We start from the raw sequence: 19,157 nt of genomic DNA on the forward strand, positions 1-19,157 counted from the left end.
ACCCCCTTTGTATTTCTTGAGTAAATTACACGAATGGTCCCTATGGTTTAGGGTAATTTGCACGTTTGGTCCCTAACTTATTTTTTTAACTCCAAAGGTCCCTATTGTTTGTTTTTGTTACGCGCTTGGTCCCTATCTTACATAAAAAGACTATTTTACCCTTGATTTCTTTAATTTATTTAAATAAACACACCCCCAACCCTACCCCTTCACATTATCTCACATACCATAACATTTTTTCATATTTAAATAATAGTGTTTTTAGCTAAGATAGGGACCAAACACGTAAGAAAAACAAATAGTAGGGACCAAGCGCGTAACAAAAACAAACAATAAGGATCTTCCGAGTTAAAAAAATAAGTTAGGGACCAATCATGCAAATTACCCCAAACCTAGGGACCATTCGTGTAATTTACTCTTATTTCTTTTACCTCTTAAAGATTTATCCTTTGATTGTATTTTAATTAATTCTAACCACCCATAAAATCTTATTAAAAAAAAGGAAAATGATTTATAAGGATAACTATATTTTAAAATCATTCAAAAAACATCATTCAAACTTGGGTTGTTTAAAAAGCATCATCCAAGTAAGGCTTTTGTAAAAAAAATAAAAAAAAATAAAAAATAAAAAATAAAACAAAACAAAACAAAACAAAGACCAACGAACTATATACTTTGTTCAAATTTCGCTTTATGGTAACCAACATTCATTGGTAAAAATTAATTAAGGGAAAATAAACAAGAAAAAATGACTCAGGAGGGTAACTATGTTTTAATATCGTTCAAAAACATTATCCAAGTTTTGGTTTGTTCAAAAACATCATCCAAATAAGGTCTTTGTAAAAAGACACCAACAAACTATATATATTTTGTTCAATTGTTAATCACTGGTAGCCAACTCTTGTAGGATAAAGGTTGTCTTTTGTCTAATTATTGGTGACATGGCATAATAATTAGTGATATGTCATTCGTTGATACATTCCTCATTTAAAAATTAATTTAGGGCTTCTATATGAATTGACTACTAGTATTTTTTGAAAAAAATGAGATAAATGTCCATAAGTAGCTAAAGGAATGAAATTTGTGAAAAAAGGAAGATGCATAATAGTTCGTAGTCATGGCTTGTTAGGTACGATGCAAACAACAAGTACATTTCACCACACTACAGTTGGCATAAATATTCGTTAACACATTGTTGTAGTCACATTACAAGTTAGCATACATATTCAAAAAAAAGTTTTGTAACACCTCGATCCAGGTATTTTTTTTCCATTTATACCCCTTAGAATGAAATTTGTTGCAAAATTAGTATCATGGTCACATAATGAGATATGTGTGGTTTCTCATGTATGTTGAGCGTACTCCTATGTATGCAGGGCGTATGTGGCAAAGTGAAAACCCTAATTCTTTGGGTTTGAGCACATTTAAGCATCATTAACTTCTTAACACTTATTCCCTTATCAACCTCCACCTTCAAATTCATCCTTAGAAAACCCTAATCATTTGAGTGAGCCTTTTTGAGATTAAGAGTGCATTTTTGGTGTTCTTGAAGGAAGGAAAAGGAGAGGAAATTTGCTTAGAAGTTAAATGCATCTTGGATCCAGAAGTGTTTCACCCTCAATGTAACACCCGGTTCCCGGTACGTATCTAAATATAATTAATTGTATGTTTTTACACTGGGACTCGGCGAGTTGGAGGCCTAACTCGTCGAGTAGACTAGCCTCCTGGACGCGGGTTTTAACCTACTCGACGAATCGGAGAGTCCGACTCGGCGAGTAGGACTGTCTGGATGAAACCCTAATATTTAGGGTTTGCATCCTATTTAAACACCTTATCTTGTCTCAACCCAGCCTCCATCGTCGCTCCCAGTCCAGAAAAGCCCTAACTCGAAACCCTAATCATTCATTGAGTGTTCTTGAGCTTTTTTGTAACGTCTATAAAAATCATGTCAAATTTGAACTTTTTAAAACATTTAAAAATCATTAAGTTGTTACAATTTGTTTTCAAAATAGTATCATATCAGAGTTCCCATAAATCATAAATCAAGGAAGTGTACGATCACGCATTCGCCTGCCCGCGATCATCCGAAGTCTGAAACAATAATCAATAAATGTAAGCTCGAAGGCTTAGTGAGCTACCCGCAAAATACCAACGCCATACAGATATAACCATATCATATAAAGAAATAAGCAAACAGCATGCATAATGAGCCATCAGTCTGACTGGACCGACTCTCGATCCTCAGTCTATCTGGACTGCTCTCCGAGCCCTCGACACGTCTGGACCTCCCTCTTCGGGGCCTTCAGCCTATCCGGACCGCTCGTTCGGCCTTCGTTCAGACTAGATTTACCAGGCCCAGGCCTGCAGTCTACCCGGTCTGCCCAGGGTGTCTTGGCCTATTGCACATAGCAGGACCTGCCTTAACCCTTTCCCAAACCCACAAACATGTGCACATACATATAAACAAGTAAACATGTATATCTAACCAATCACTAATCATGGCAACCATCCTACAACCAGGATACCGATCTTACCGATCACTAACATACCAACCATCCTATAACCAAGATACTGATCTAACCAATCTCTAACATAGCAATCATCCTAACTAACAGGATGTAAATCAATAAACATATGCAAATCCGATAAGGGTCGGCATTGGTGCCTTCGACCCTGTTAGTATAGTGAGGACAACTCACCTCATAATTGTCACACTGAAGTGATAAGCTCAAACTCTCAGGTCACCTCCACAAACTCCACCACCTATATTCACCATACAACCATATCCATAAATTTCCAGTTTCCCAAAATACCCCAGAAGTCAAAATGGTCAACCCTTGGTCAAAGTCAACAGTCCATGTTGACCCAACTCGCCGAGTGCAGCTAGCAACTCATCGAGTTCCTTAAGGGTTCAAAAAGTCATAAAACCCTCATTGACTCGCCAAGTTTACCACCAACTCGTCGATTCCATGCGTAATCTGAAGTCAAGGAAACCCTAACTGGCTTGTCGAGTCACTTTACTGACTCGCCAAGTCCATGCAGAAACCTTCTACGCTAATCTTCATCGGACTCGCTGAGTTGGCCATGCAACTCGTCGAGTCTCGTCAGTACTTCTCGTTTAAGATGCTTATAAGCCACCCCAAAGCTCCATTTCACAAATATGATTTCCTAGAGCATACTCCTTATGTAAAGTTGCAAACTTTACTTACATGCAAGGTGTAAATGGCTAAAATCAAGCTGGAGAAGAGGCTCTAAGTAAGGATAAGGCATTATCTTGCTAAAGGCTGGAACTTTATGACCATAAGAACCAAGATGAGTCTAGATCTAAAGTTGTTACTTTAGATCATGACCATTGCCCGAAATGAAACACCAAACAAGATAAAATGGCCCTAATCTTAACATAAGGAGGTCTAGGTATGAAAGGGTCAAGTTACAAGCCTTTTACCTTAGGCTAGCTCCCAAAACGATGTAGATGGCAGATCCACTTCCTTTTCTTCAATCCAAGCATCTAAATCTTTGAGTTCCCTTAATGAAAGCACCAAAACACACTTTAGTGGGTTGAACTTTGAAAATTTTCATATTGATATCCCGACTTTGGGGGACTGTAACTCATTGAATATGAAACCAAAATTAACAAAATTTTAGTCTAAAATCATGTACAAACTCTAAAATACACTTTGGAGAAAACCGCATGTCAATCCGACTTTAAACAAATGAGATATGCATGTATTAATATTTTCACAGAATACAAAGTACAAAAACAAATAGTTGAAAAGTTGAAAATTTTCAGTTTTGATATCCCGACTTCAGAGGATTGTAAATCATTGAATATTAAACCAAAAATGACAAAATTTTAGTCTAAACTCATGTACAAACTGTAAACTACAAGTTGAAAATAACCATATGTCAATCCGACTCGAAACGAATTAGATATGCATGTTTTATTACTTTCACCGAATACACAAAAACTGAAAAACTAAAAACTTCCAGCGTTAATATATCGACTTTGGGGGGATGTAAGTCAATGAATATAAAACTAAAAATGTCAAATTTATAGTCTAAAATCATATACATACTCTAAACTACATGTTGGAAAAAACTGCATGTCAATCGGAGTTGAAACGAATGAGATATGCATCTTTTAAACGTTTCATAAAAACCGGTTCCGGCCCTAAAAGTGTTTCCGGTTCTTAACACCGATTCCGGTTTTTAGACCCGGTTTACCCGGAACTGATGGACCCAAACCCGGATTACCCGGAACCCGGATAAAGAAAATTTTTAAACCCGGAACCGGAACCGGTTCTACATATTCTGGTTCTAACGGTTCTGGTTTGGGTCCGATTTTCCGGTTCTAAATCTCATCCTTAGTCTATATAGTCCGCTCACTCCGGACATCGGTTTGCGAATGATATGTTGTGCTAAAATGTAGTCGAGTGCCCAACTTGTCGTAGAACTTCTGTCAGAAGAGGGAGGTGAATCTAACATCTCGATCGGAAACAATAGAGACCGGAACTCCGTGGCGAGCAACGATCTCGCCGACATACACGTCGGCCAGCTTCTCGATCGACAAACTCTCCCGTATGGCCAGGAAATTAGCACTCTTGGTCAATCGATCCACGATGACCCATATGGCATCATATCCCTTCGTCGTCCTCGGCAACTTGGTAATGAAGTCCATCGCGATATGTTCCCATTTTCACATGGGAATCTCTAGAGGCTGTAGCTTGCCATGTGGCCTCGGATGCTCGGCCTTGACCATCCTGCAGGTCAAGCACCTCTCGACGTACCAAGAGATTTCTCGTTTCCTGCACGGCCACCAATAGCTCAACTCAAATTCTGGTACATCTTGTTGGCTCCCGGGTGAATGGAGAAGTGATACTTATAAGCGTCCTCCATAACTGTTTGCCTGACTCCACCAGACATGTGTACCCATACCCGACCGCATCGGGTCAACAATCCCTGACTATCCTGCACAAACTGGGTGTTCTCACCCCTAATCCTCTTTAGCTTCCAATTCTCTTGACGCATACCTGATATTGCCATATTTATACATATTTTTAGGCAATATTTAAGTACATTTTTATATATTTTTTGGTCATTTGCATAGAATAATGATACTTATAAGGTTAAATTATATTTTACAGCAAAAAAGAAGACATTTTGAAAAAAGGGACTAAAAGCGTTAAAGGATGGAACTTTGGAGGTTGAAGGCTTGAAAGACAAGAAAAACACCCAAAAAAGACATACTCACGACGTGAGTGGAAAGAATCGGAAGATAAGCATTCGGGTGAAGGAATCATTGACGTTCACGATTACTCCAAGTTCACGATGTGAGTTTTAAATTATCACGATGTGAACGGTGATTTTCCAGAAATATATATATATATATATATATATATATATATATATATATATATATATATATATATATATATCCTTCTCCATTACGATTTGGAACAACTTTTGTTGGCTAAGAGGGTTCCTGGAGACGAAATTCATAGGAAAAGAAGCTCTGGAAGTTGGTTTTAACACCAAGGAAGAAGAGTTCATAATTTGTCTTATAGATTGGTACATTTAAATATGTTTTTGCTTATAGAATTCGTTTGTTTAGCTGTTAATATGTCCAGCTAAATATAGTTGCTTCTGTTAGCTAGATGAAGCTGGAACTCATGGTTTTAATGCATTAGACATAACTTTAATTGTTGGTGATATGCTTCTGTTGATTGATTTTACCTAGCATGCTTGAATTAGTTATTTGATTGATTTGAATTCTTGTTCTGTGTAGTTAGTGAACACAATTCTGCACGAACTTGAATACCTAATAATATAGTGAACACTAGTTATTGGAGCTCAGATCAAACCAATATTAGATTAGTAATTGAATAATTAAGTTAAGTTGTGTTAGAGAACTCATATTATGACTATAATTGTGTTTTTATTAATTAATCTTTCATGACTCCAATCTTATCTAATAATTGATTTTGTGTTAACTATTTTATGAACATAAATAGATTAATAATTAGTAGATTTAGAACTAAATTGTTAATACATCCTTAATTGGTCACCAACAGTAATAGTTATAACTAATGTATAACCATTAAGTGAAAGTGGATTCGAACTAACAGAAGTATTTTGTTTATTGATTGAGTTTTTGTTAAAGAGTTAAGTTCATCTAAACTTGTAAAATTAGATAAAAACCCTTTTAGCTTGTTAATAATTAGATTAATTTAGTAGTAAATAAATTAATTAATAACACCATTCCCTATTATCGACACCCGACTTAACTAAGTTATATTGTAATCTGACTAGGTACAGTGCCTATAAGTGCATAGTTAGTCTAAGTTTGTTAGATTATAAATATTAAAATTAGTGAGTACTTCCGTGCACATCAAGTTTTTGGCGTTGTTGTCGGGGAACGACTTAGTTTATTATTTGTTTATTTGCTTTAGGTTAATCGATCCTTTTTGTGGGATAAAACCTGCAAAAAGTTAATTTTCCAGCAAAGTTTTTATCATAAGTTTTTAATTATTTTCTGTTTGTCCAGTTTTCACGACGTGAGAGCACTTCTGATAACTTTTATCATAAGTTTTTAATTATTTTCTGCTTGTTACCGGTCATAAGGGTAGATTGTGAACGGTTTCAATAGTTTAGTGACAAATAGATAATGAAAAAAAAAAAGTTTAGTGACTAAATGTGAACAAAATCGAAAGTTCGTTTCCCTCTAAAAAAAGTTCAGTGACTAAATATGAACAAACTTCCTCTTGTATTATGTTTTAGCAAATTATTTATTTTTGTTAAATTCTAGCAACATTTGTTGATGAAGAAATCTATGAAAAAAAAAAACAAAACCTCGAAAAATATATTAAAAAAAACGAAAAACCAAAACCGAAATAAAAAACCAATGTCCGTGAATGAAGCTAAAAATTGAAGAATTTTTGGATTTTCCGGATTGACGCAAAATGTTTATGCCATATGTTAAGAGAGAGTTTTAAATAGAAAATTTCCGAATTGATCGTTTTCGCATTCCCTTTTTGGGTTTATAATCATTTATCGATTATAAAAAGGGGGAGAGATTTAGATATTGAATTTCGAAAGTTGAATTTTTCATATTATGCGGACTTGAAGACCGAAGTGACCTCGAGTATTTGAAGTTTATGAAATGATTTGATTGGAGATTCGGAAATGATTTTGATTCATAATGAGATTGGACTTATTGAAGATTTTTGAAGTGTGCATAAATGCTCAAATTTTGGGTAATTTTTTGGAGAATGAGAAACTCGTAATTACCTTTTGATGCTTGGTTTGTATGGTCTCATATTCTAGAACCCTGATTGAAATGTCATAGAAGAATTGAAGATTTGATGTTCATCTCTACATGTGTTGCGTTTGATGCTCGGTTCGTGAAGTTGCTCGAGTTTGGAAGATTTGAAGCGAGTCATCTATTCTTAACTTTGAGGGGGAGAAGCTTGGGTACAAAGTTATCCATGTATGACTTTGTAAATGGTTTGACTTCTTTAGACCCATTTGCATGTGGTAAAGTAGCATTGTGACATGAGAGAGAGAGAGAGAGAAAGAGAGAGAGATTGGTTTTTTATTTCGGTTTCATTTTTTTTGTTTTTTTTAATATATTTTTTGGGGTTTTGTTTTTTTATTTCATAGATTTATTTATCAACAAATGTTGTTAGAACAATATAAGAAGAAGTTTGTTTAGGCATGACAATCGTGTCGTGTTCGGGTTGGCGTGTCGCGGGTTGGCGGGTCAAAATATGTCAACCCAAACACGACCCATTTAAATATACAGGTCACGGGTTGGCGGGTTTAAAACATAAACTCATATATGACCCACCAACCCATTTATTTATACGGGTTCACAAGTTGGCGGGTTCGTGGGTCCAAATTTTAGATATTTAAGTCTTAAATATCCAAATGGAAATTAAAAACATTCATAGAACACATGTTACAGACTTGGCATTATAGGTTACAATTTATGACCTTAGACCATCCACCACGAGTAATAATGTCAAAACAATCAAATGGTCTATGAATAAATGATATATATTATATAATACTTATTATATATTAATACTTGATACATAAATACATTTAAAAAATATAATAATTTTTTTATTAAGAATATAAACGGGTTGGTGGGTCAACCCGTTTATTTTTTGAGAAACTCATATATGACCCATTTAATAAACGAGTTGGCGAGTTGAAAAACTCAACCCAAACCCATTTATTTCGTGTCGTGTCGAGAATTGCCAACCCTAAATTTGTTTACATTTAATCATTGAACTTTTTTAGAGGGAAACGAACTTTCGATTTTGTTCATATTTAATCACTAAACTTTTTTTCGTTATTTATTTGTCACTGAGCTATTGAAACTGTTCACATTTTACCTTTATGATAATATGTGAACAATTTCAATAACCCAGTGGCAAATAGATAACGAAAAAAAATTTAGTGATTAAATGTGAACAAAATCGAAAATTGACTACCCTTTCAAAACATTATCCCCTAAAATAACCAGAGATGCGAGTGAAATACAAAACATAAAACTACAAGGCACGTATTAAAACAAACCGTACAGGATTCGTGTAATTTAGTCAAGTTCATAGAAACAATAAGTTGGGTAACCCGCTGTAGGGTTTAGGGTTTAGTGGATAAAGTTTTGAAAACTATATAACGGTTAGGCCTAATCTCTTAAAAGACTCTGTTCACCTTCAATCTCAGATACTCTCCTTCACCTATTTATGTAGCGATCGATGACTGTTTGTGTATGTTTGCTTGCCAGCAAAATTCGTTGGAAATTTTCAAGAACATCATCCTGCTATTGCCCTCAGGTAATTCTGTTTTCATCTATAAGCACTTTCAAGGATAAGGCTTTTGTGATTCTTTCAAGCTTACGTTGGCAAACAATGATTAAGCTAAATTCTCACAGTTCCGCGGCAAATATCTAATCTTTGTCAAATTTGATCACAAGATCATTGAACGGAAGTGGAATTATCGTAATGTCCATCCCTGCGCTTCTTCCACAAAACAATTTAAAGCTCCTACGATGTTTCGGCGGGACTAAAACCCTTGAGTTGGGCAAAGTAATTCACGCTCGTTCGATTGTGTGTAATCAGTGGTCTGGAGATAATATACCCAACACTAATGCTTTGATTGCTCTTTACTCAGCAGTGGGATATGCACACTGTGTTTTTTGATCAAACAAATAAATGTTAACATAGATTTGTGGAGTGCTCTAATTTCGGGCCATTTTCAAAATGGGTCTGCTTTTGAAGTTGTTAGATTGTTTAAATCAATGGTTTCAGAGTCGTGCTCGATCGCCTAACAATTATATATCTTCATTGGTGCTTATGTCGAGTATAAAAAGGTTGGGTACTTTTTGTTATGCAATGCAGTGTTCCATCATTATGTGACTTGTATTGCATGATGTGGGACATGGTAGGGGGCTGTGGAGGTTTTAGTTTCTGTCCCTCAAGTGGATAACTGGATCAAGGTTGGACCTGGTGAGAAAGCTTACTTGGATGAGGCATTATTATCTTAAAGAGAATGTTGGCTGAAGATATGGTGTGGAACAAAGCTGCTCAAGAGTGAAGTTGAGGTTGATGTGTCTGTATGCAATGCAGTGATCAATATGTATGGGAAAGCTGGAGGTGTTAGAAATGCTTTAAATGTATTTGGCAGGTCTAAAGTTCCAAACGTGGTTTCATGGACACTGATTATGGCTGCTTTCTCAAAATGAGGGTTCCCTGAAGCGTAGATTACATTGTTTTATAATATGCAAATTGATGGGGTTGTTCCAAACGAATCTACCTTTTCTGTAATACTCAATGCTAGTGCTGAATTATTCTCTGTGAGATTAGGAAATGTATTGCACACACTAGCAGAGAAGACTGGATTCAAGGGTCATAAGAATGTCTAGGATGCCTTGATCATCATGTACTTGAGGACTGGCCACTTTAAAGCTGCTGAAAATGTGTTTTTAGGTATGACTTATGGTGATGTTGGAACCTGGAATATAATGATATGTGGGTACTGCCTTTATGGTTTTGGTAACAAGTCGTTGACTTTGTTTAATGAAATGTTGAAATTGGGGGAAGATCCTAATGATGATACTTTTATTGGTGTTCTCAATGCGTGTGGAAGAAGGGTTCTACTATTTTTATGAGTTAATGAACCAGAAGGGTCTGGAACCTGGTTTAGAGCACTATAGGTGTATCATTAATATTCTAGTCAAGGGTGGAAGACTAGAAGAAGCTTTTGATTTCGTGGTATCAACACCACTCAAATGGGATGACAAGACTTGGAGTACCTTTCTCCGAGGATGTCATGCTCATGGAGACTATCTTCTATATGTCCAAGCTGCAAAGTGGATCCCTGATGATGTGCTGGTTAGTGAGTACGGTGTATCCACGGACATCCGTGAACCGATAGAAATGGAGAATGATTGATCAGTAGAACCCTCAAGAATAAAACATATATACGGTTAATTCGGTTGTCAAGGGAGATCCATGGTTTGTTGAGCGCCATAAAATCATCAAGTCTTTGTTTGCTAGTATTAAAGCATATGCTTACATACCTGATACTAGTGATGTACTACATGATGAGGTTGATCATATGAGGGGGAGGAGGAGGAGGACTAACTTGAAGGTAAATCCAGAATGAAAAATACGCATTAATTTGATTCGGAAAATAAATGGTTGCCTAAAATGGATAAAATTTGAAAAGTTGGTTGCTATTACAAGCAATATGCCCAAACATATAATAAGATTTCATAGAGAGACTTGACAAGCAAATACAAACCATATCATTTTTACAACTGGAAACGAAGCATCAATATCACAAAAATTTAAGCTGATGCAGGTCAGGGGGTATCAAAACCAAATCACATGTTCTTAGACAAAAACACCAAACCAATCAAACCCCATTCCTACCCCAAAGAAACCCAAAAATAAAAAAAGAACTTTTTTCCACCAAAAAAAAAAAAAAAGAAAGCCATTGACAATATAATTAAAAACCAACCACAAATTAACTAATATCGTTTACCAAGAACTATACCAATAATCACGGAAACCAATGCTACTCCCACGATGAACTTAATGCTTGTGCCAAAAGAATCATGAGCAGTTGCTTGATTTTGTACTGTGTTTGATGAGGCTGATGCTTGATTATTCTGTACAGTGCTTGATGATTCCGCATTTTTCTTGCTCTTGCGCTTTGATGGTGTTGTCATTGTTGCTCCAAAGTCCCTTGATTTTATCTCACTTGAGTTATCAGTAACCTGTAATTATAATTTTTACATAAAATCAGACACCTAACACCAACACCAAAAATAAATTATTCATAAATGTATGTATACATGTACAGTGTTTGTTTGTTACCTGTTCTTTAGCTTTAGCATTGGCTGCCTGCAAGTCTTTGATTTGTTTCTCCAAATCTAAAATTGCTGCCTTCTTTGCTTCCACCTCCTTCAAAGCTGCATCTCTTTCCGACTCCTAACAAACCAAAAAATAAGATTCAGAATTCAGCACCAAATGTGGCAAATATAATAGAACGTGTGAGTGGAAAACAGTTTTAGGCTGACCTGTTGGTCAATGGTCTTTTGAGATGCTGCTAGTTTCTCTTCAAGGTTCTTTAAATTGTCGTATAATTTTGCATTCTCTTCGATTTGTGCCTTGAGACTTTCAAGCTCAGCTTTTACAGACGTTTCATTAGATGCATTTTCTTTCACTTGCTCTTCAAGTGTAGTGATATACGTCTGAAGCTCCTTTTTAGCGTTTTGATGTGTTTCATTCAACATGTTGTTCTCTTCCATCAATGATGATATCTGGAATTCGGAAAAAAAAAAAATTAACATATACTTCTCTAATCCCACAAAGATTTTTTTTTTTTAAAAAAAAGGAGGTAAATTACCTGAGACTGGAGATTCTGCCCTTCAGAAGTGAACTTTTCCTTTAACTCTTCAATTTCTTTTTTGGAGATATGGAGGTGACTGAATGTCTCGTCTTTTTCAGTCAAAGCAGCAGTCAAACTTGTCTGCAGATCATTCAATTTGGCCTCGTAAGCAGCAAGTTCTTGAGTAAGTTTCAGATCTGCAAGCTCAGTGGCTTTAGAATGCTGTTCGGTTAAACTGGCTATAGTCTTGACATGAGAATCAATTGCTTGAGCTGCAGATTCCTTTTCGCTGTGTACCCCACTTAGTGAAATTTCAAGCTCGTTGACTTTGTCTTTAAGCTCAATAATGGTTGCAACCAACATATCGTTCTCATTGGTGGACTTGGTAACATTTTCTTCGGTTTCCAAAATCTTTCTTTTGAGATCTTCATTCTCACTTTTTGTATTGGCTTCTATCAGTAAAAGCTGATCTAATTCGTCTTTTAGCGAAGCAGATCTTTCGTTTGCTTCAACTAACTGTGCTTTGTATGTCTTTAATTGTTCTTCAAAAGTGTTTAATTTCTCAAGTAACGATTTCGCCTCTGTGTCTCTGCTAGTGAAATTCGCTACTGTTTCTCCCAATGATCTTTCTTGCTCCTCAAGTTTTTCCTCAGCTGACTTAAGCTTAGATCCAAGATCAGTTTCGACTGTTTCCAATTTCTCCTGAGAGACCTTGAGTTCATTTCTCAGTACTTCAACTAGGTTTTCTGCTTCAGCAACATGCTCTGATAACTTCCTCGAGGTGTCTTCCAGTTGTTTTTTCTCAGTGGTTGCTAAATTCAAAGATTCGGTTAATTCTTGTTCATTTTTAGTGACAGATTCGAGTGCAGCCTCAAGAGCTGTTGCTTTTGTTCGGAAGGCATCTAGTTCTGCTTCGAGTTCAGATACTTTATTGGAATGGACATTAGAACCTTCTTCTGTTTCTTTACATTTCTTCTCGAGTGTACTAATCTGCTCTTCAAGCTCCTGGATTCTGTACTTTTCTGCTTCAAGCAACAACTCCAATTCACTCGCCTTTTTACCTGAATTTTCAGCTCTTATATTCAACGTTTGAATTATATCTTCCAGCTCAACGCTACGTTGATGGTTCGTGTTTGCTCTTCCTTCATGATCAGCAGCCTTTTCTAGAACATTCTTAAGCTCAGACTCAAGCTCCGTGTGACGCGAAGACGATTGAGTCAACTCAGATTCTAATTTCTGGATTATATCTTCAAGCTCAATACTACGTTGATGACTCGTGTTTGCTCTTCCTTCATGATCAGCAGCCTTTTCTACAACATTCTTAAGCTCCGATTCAAGCTCTGTGGTACGTGAAGACGATTGAGTCAACTCAGATTCTAGCTGAGCTACCTTGTCTGTAAAATCTTTTACTTGCTGGTTTAGTTGATGCTTTTCTTCTTCGAGAGTGAATAGTGTTGAGGTAAGCTCGGATATTTTAGCAGAAAACTGTTGGAGTTCTGTTTCGGTTTCTTTCACTTTGAGTTCCAAGACAGATGATTGTGATTTTGCTTCTTCGGATTCGGTTTTTGATACACGAATAACTTCCTCGAGCTCAAGATTCTTCTGTTCCAGTTCTTTACGTTCAGCCAAAGCTTGAGACAAAAGGGTGTCTGTATTGGTGATGTTTTCGGTCGACACCTGTAACTTTGCTTCAAGATCAGTACAATGATTTTTAGTTTGTGCTAATTCGGTTTTCAAATCGACCACAACTACATTAAGAGCTTCCTTTTCGGTTGTTAGTTTCGTGAGTTCTTCACGAATTGAAGCCACCTCATCTTGGACCAGTACTTTTGCTTTCTCTTCCTCTTGAAGCTTCAGTTTGAGTTCTTCAAATGCGGATTCTTTGGCTTGAAGAGATTCCTTGGTTGATGAGAGAAGATTATCAAGGGACGAGATATTTTGTTCAAATTCTACAATTTGTGATTTAGAAACTTCCAACTCTTGTTGTGCTGCAGACAGCTCTACGGTTGTGTTCTTGAGTGTTTCTTCCACCTTTTCATGATCAGCGATTTTTGCGTATAAACCTTTGAGCTCTTCTTGGATTAAACCCATTTGATCTTCCATTTCTTTCGCACTCACTTGAGCCAACTGAAGCAATCGTTCAAACTCCATTGCTTTTTTAGTCTCCGATTCAGCATGTGAACCACTCTGTTTATGCAACTCTTCGAATTTTTGCGCATCATCTGCAGAGCGACCTAGCTCATGTTCTAGATCTTGCATTTTCTTTTTTGAGCTTTCAAGCTCATTGTTTAGGGTTTCGAATGATTCTTTGACTTTGACCAGTTCCTTTACGTTAGCCTCTTGAACTTGAAGTTCCTCTTGCAGAGTAGTAACCTGTGAATGATATCTTTCTTCAGCTTCTTTGAATTCCTCTTGTAGTTTCTTATGGCTGGCTTCAAGATCTTCATGTTTCTTTTCTTGTTGCTCAAGTTTCTCGTTTGTGACTGAGACTTGGTTTTTGAGATCGGTATTTTCGGACTCTGAATGTTTGAGGGCTGTGGTTAATTTTCCTAATTCGCTCTCAAGTTCACTTACTTTCTCCTGTGCCTCAAGTACTTCTCTGCTTTTTTCAACGATGGATGGTTTTTCATCTTCAACAGGCAATGCTCGAGATGTTGTATGGGATTCAACATCGTTTACTTCTACAGTTTCCTTTTCGACTTTTATAAATTCCCCATCTAAAGGCGCTTCTTCTTCCTTCTTGACCTCCTTATCTGCTGGGATTATGTCCTCCTTAGTTTCCTATATATTCACATAAATCAAAATCAGTATGAGCCATCTGTATTAGGAGTATACAACTGTACAACTTACCTCAACAACCTTGGTGACTGGTACCTCTGAGCTTGCTACAGTCTCATCTTCCATCGCAGACTGATTGTAATAATATTAGAATTGTTGTGCAGACCCTGAAAACATGAAATTGTGATATTAGGCAACGAAAAATGAATCAGGATTTTGATCAGAGGCATCCAATAAAAAAAAAAGTTACTAGAACTAAATTATACCCTCCGTTATTTGTATATTTAATTCTACAGTTACACCAGAATTTATGTATGTGATCGTTTATGAATTTAATTCTGCGGGATATGTCAGACTTCGGTTATAAATGACATTATTTTGAATATTTTTAAGACAGTTCTCAAAAGTCTAGACTAACTTTCAATAAGAAAAACAAAGTAATAATCAGTATGAACAAGCAAGTAAACATTTCAATAAGTACAACGTCAATTTAGTTGTAGGCTTGAAGCAAAAATAATGGGTAAGCAAATAGTTTAACTTTAAAGTTTTAGAAAATAAATATTAAATCATTTATGTGGCATATCAATAAGAGGAAGTTCCAATCGTTACTCCAAAAAAAATGAGAACACTCTATTTCTATTGTGGAGAGGAAAAACTTCTTTTTCTTTTTTGTGTAAGCTTTTAAGCATAGTTTACTCTTTTTTTTTTTTTTTTTTTTTTTTTTTTTTTTTTTTTTGTGAATAGATATTAATGACCTTAACTGGCGTGCACGTTTTCACTTTTTATTATCATTCGATCAACTTTAAAATATTTAATCATTCCAAACATTGTTTAACAGAAACATAAATGGATGGAGGTCAATTCAATTAATTATCGCGACTTTATCTACAAGAATGAACCGTCAAAGAATTTAAACACGACATCACAACCAGAATTTAAATGACCAGAAAACCCATAGAAAGCGACATCTTAAATATAAACAAGAAATGTCGCTGTTAACAATACAATATTAACAAATATAGATAATAAAATAGCTTTTGGTGAGAATTCTGAATTTCCAAAATGTATTAAAAGATTTTATAAAGCAAAATTTTTATAATTAAAATATAATAATAATTATCAAAAGGAGCCGATGAATATAAATGCGGGTTCATAATAAATCAAAAAGAAGGAAGGTTGTACTTTTTTAGCTGTAGGACAAAAAGAAAAGGACGAGTCACCATTTTGTTACCCCATATATATATTTTAGAAATAGAAAGACAAATATAGTAAACTGTACAAGGAAACATGTGCGAACGTTTATTGGCCCAGAAAAATAATTGAAAGACAATATTGGGAAAGTTGCAATTGCATAGCTGGAGGGGCAAAGTCATCGGCATCAACAAACAAATAGACGGGAGGTCCGGGGGGAATGAGGATATGTCAGCATAGAAAATACCGAGATAGAGACTTTACCGATAAAACACTTAATATAGCCAACACAGCTGGAATTTTATGATTTTTATCTTGTAGTTCTTTATGAAAAGGGAGTAATGAGAAATCCAAAGAAAAAAATGGAGAATATAATTTTTCATCAAATTTATAAAAAAATATTGTATTTTTTTTTTTGGAAACAGCTAAAGAAAATTGTATTTTAGAAAATAGGTAAATGTAAGAACATTCACTTGGATTATTTGCTGAGTTTTTATTACAACAAAGCTCTAACTAATAAATCAAAAAAAAGTTGATTAATTCACAATAGTTTTTTTTATTATACACAACAATTTATGTTTTAAAAAATTATATCAATGTTTTAAAAATTGGTTTGAACCGGTTGGAGTGGGACCCGGAAAAAGAAACGGTTTAATTATAACTGGCATTATGCCTATTTCTAAATCGAAACGAACCGACCGATTTTTATAAAAACTTGGTTAATCAGTTAAACTGAATAAAAACATATGGAAAATAACTATTTTGAAACTTTAGTGGTCTTTTTCGCGTCTATTTAAATTTCTCTAACTAAAGATATATGGTACATGTTATGAAGTTTTTTAGTGTGTTTGTATTCATCTAAAACTATATTTTGTTTTGGTATTGTATATTATTTTCTTATTTATATATGTGGATTGATTTAAAACTTATGATTATATGTTATTTTAATATATGTGAATAGATATATAATTTGTTTTTATGTGTATTTATAACGTTTGAAATTGTGACATCAAATTCTTGATTTATGTATGCATGTGTATGAAAAAAAGAAAAAATATAAAAATTATAGAATATGCAAAAATATAAATATATACAACAAATTATACAATATGAAAAAATATAAATATATACAATAAATTGTTCTACACGAATCAACTCTATCCAAAAAAACATTAAAAAAATCATAGTTTTTTATTAGTTAATTTGTAGGACTTATCAATTATTTTTATAGATTCCGTTAAAATAATTGAAAAAACTCTCTAAGCTTGTAAATTTACAAATTGTACGTCATTATAAAAAAAATAAATAAATAAACAATCCTATATTTGAAAAAACAGCCATATAATTTTTTTTAGTTTAAAAAAATTATATATATTGGGATAATGTAACTGTAACTTTATTTACACGGTTCCGATTTGCACCAATTTAGGAAATGAAGCATGCTAGAACCGCAAAATCAGCAACATCTAATTTGTGAAAGAAAAAAAAATGGTACATTGTCCTGTCAGTCAAAATCATCATACATCATCTTACACAACATTATACTCTTGTATGTAAATTCTAAATAATTGTAGTACTACAAATATATACAATAATTGCTTTCAAAGTCTAAATATATCTAAATAATTAAGTGGCTTTTATTTTAAGCAAAAGCTAGATAAATATCAATTTCATCTTTACTCATATAACTTTAATAATTGTTAATTGGGGAATTTAAATAGGCTTGAACAAAACAAAATCAGTTTCGTTGTCTTAAAGGCTGCTTTTTCTTTAAGATATTCATTTCACTTTATGGAATTATAATTTGAAATTAAATCAGGAATAAAACTCTTTTCTCTAAGCTTTTGCAAACTTTTGACCATTTTCTAAGGGCAATTGTTACAAAAGTGTTGTCATACTGATCGATATGATTTATGTTGACCATATCAGGAAAAATTTAATTCCTACCATCTCTTGTATTTCAAGAGAATGTTATAATGATTTTGATCAATTAAATTATTAGTAACGACGTTTGATGGCAGTTTTCGTAATTTTACAAGCACTATCATCCAACCAGAAGAAATCAAAACAGCTTATAGGAAATAGATCAAATTTCACCAAACTCATGGTACCTCATATATATTGTTTTACTTTAAGAGATCGAGGTCCATATTTATGATGATTTAATCTATGGCTTGGGTTTTAACTTTTAACTAATTCAAGACTATCATAACAACTGGCTTTTAATATGATCAGAAGCTGATTCAAACTAAGCAAAACGATAAAAGCTTGCTTCAGATAAACAAAACCATATTTAAAGTTCTATGATCAAATCAGGTAGAAAATCAGAGCATATCGATCTTAATATATCTAGAAAATTCTACATGATACGCCAAAGCAACAATACGAAAAAGCTGATCAACAAAAACTCAAGCTGTAAAAAGTACCATAAATCGATGCAAAACTTAAATAGTTAATAGCGCGATGATCAGTTAATAATTCGAAATTCGATCCCGAACTTTCAGATACTTCTAACAAAATTTAAGCTTCCAGATACCAAAACAGAATCTAACCAAAATTTCACATACTTCATCATACCAAAGTGATTCAAAATAAAAGTACTAGAAATTGATTCTAAGTAGTTCATTTATCAGATGCCGAATTCTCATATACTGTGTACAAAATTTGGAGTTCCAGATACAAAATCAGCCAAATCTATTCCATATTTCAACATACTTTATACCAAAATTTAAAGTAACCAAAAGTTCGATTCACAATAACACTTCTAAAAATCAATCGAAGCAATTCACGTATCGACTAACCTTAGATCTCTGAAACGATTCTTTCACCTTTACTGAAGCTCCTCCTTCAGAGCGAGAGAGAGAGAGAGAGAGAGAGAGAGAGAGAGACGAAGAGAATCTGGGTCGGTATAAGGGTATTAGTAGTAGCAATAGTTTTTCTTAAGTGGGGGTAAGACACGGTGTGGGGCCGTCTATAGTAATCGCCAGCCAATTAGGACATTGTTAAATACAAGACGGTGTCCTCGCCACCACTTGCCGTGCACATTTGCCACTAGATTGCTTACATAATTACAACACTACCCTATGCTTAAACTCTTAATTACCAATAATTGCATAAAACAAACTTTTAAAATTTGTAAAAAGTAATCATTTATATGTCTATGTAAATTTCTTCAGCAACTCAACATTCTTTTTTAAATTAATACTCGATAAAACGTAAATGATATGTTGATTTTCATTAATATATGAATGCTTGTCAAGCGCCCATTGTGAGGTTTTTGTTAC

The 19,157-nt window shown here is 34.5% G+C and overlaps 1 protein-coding gene across 1 annotated transcript; it reads right to left on the bottom strand.

Moving 5' to 3' along the window:
• Window positions 1–10,759: 10,759 nt before the first annotated feature.
• LOC145092210 (early endosome antigen) lies at window positions 10,760–18,798 on the bottom strand. Its single transcript, XM_079030137.1, has 6 exons — window positions 18,675–18,798; window positions 14,755–14,849; window positions 11,923–14,685; window positions 11,594–11,836; window positions 11,391–11,504; window positions 10,760–11,290 (listed from the first exon to the last, which is right to left on the bottom strand). Exons 2-6 carry the CDS (start codon window positions 14,806–14,808, stop codon window positions 11,042–11,044), a joined length of 3,423 nt encoding a protein of 1,140 aa, XP_078886263.1. The 5' UTR covers window positions 14,809–14,849; window positions 18,675–18,798; the 3' UTR covers window positions 10,760–11,041.
• Between the last annotated feature and the right edge of the window lie 359 nt (window positions 18,799–19,157).

The sequence above is a fragment of the Lactuca serriola genome, chromosome 3 (genome assembly GCF_051521515.1).
Source record: "Lactuca serriola cultivar US96UC23 chromosome 3, Lser_US96UC23_V15, whole genome shotgun sequence".
NCBI classification, from domain to species: Eukaryota; Viridiplantae; Streptophyta; class Magnoliopsida; order Asterales; family Asteraceae; genus Lactuca; species Lactuca serriola.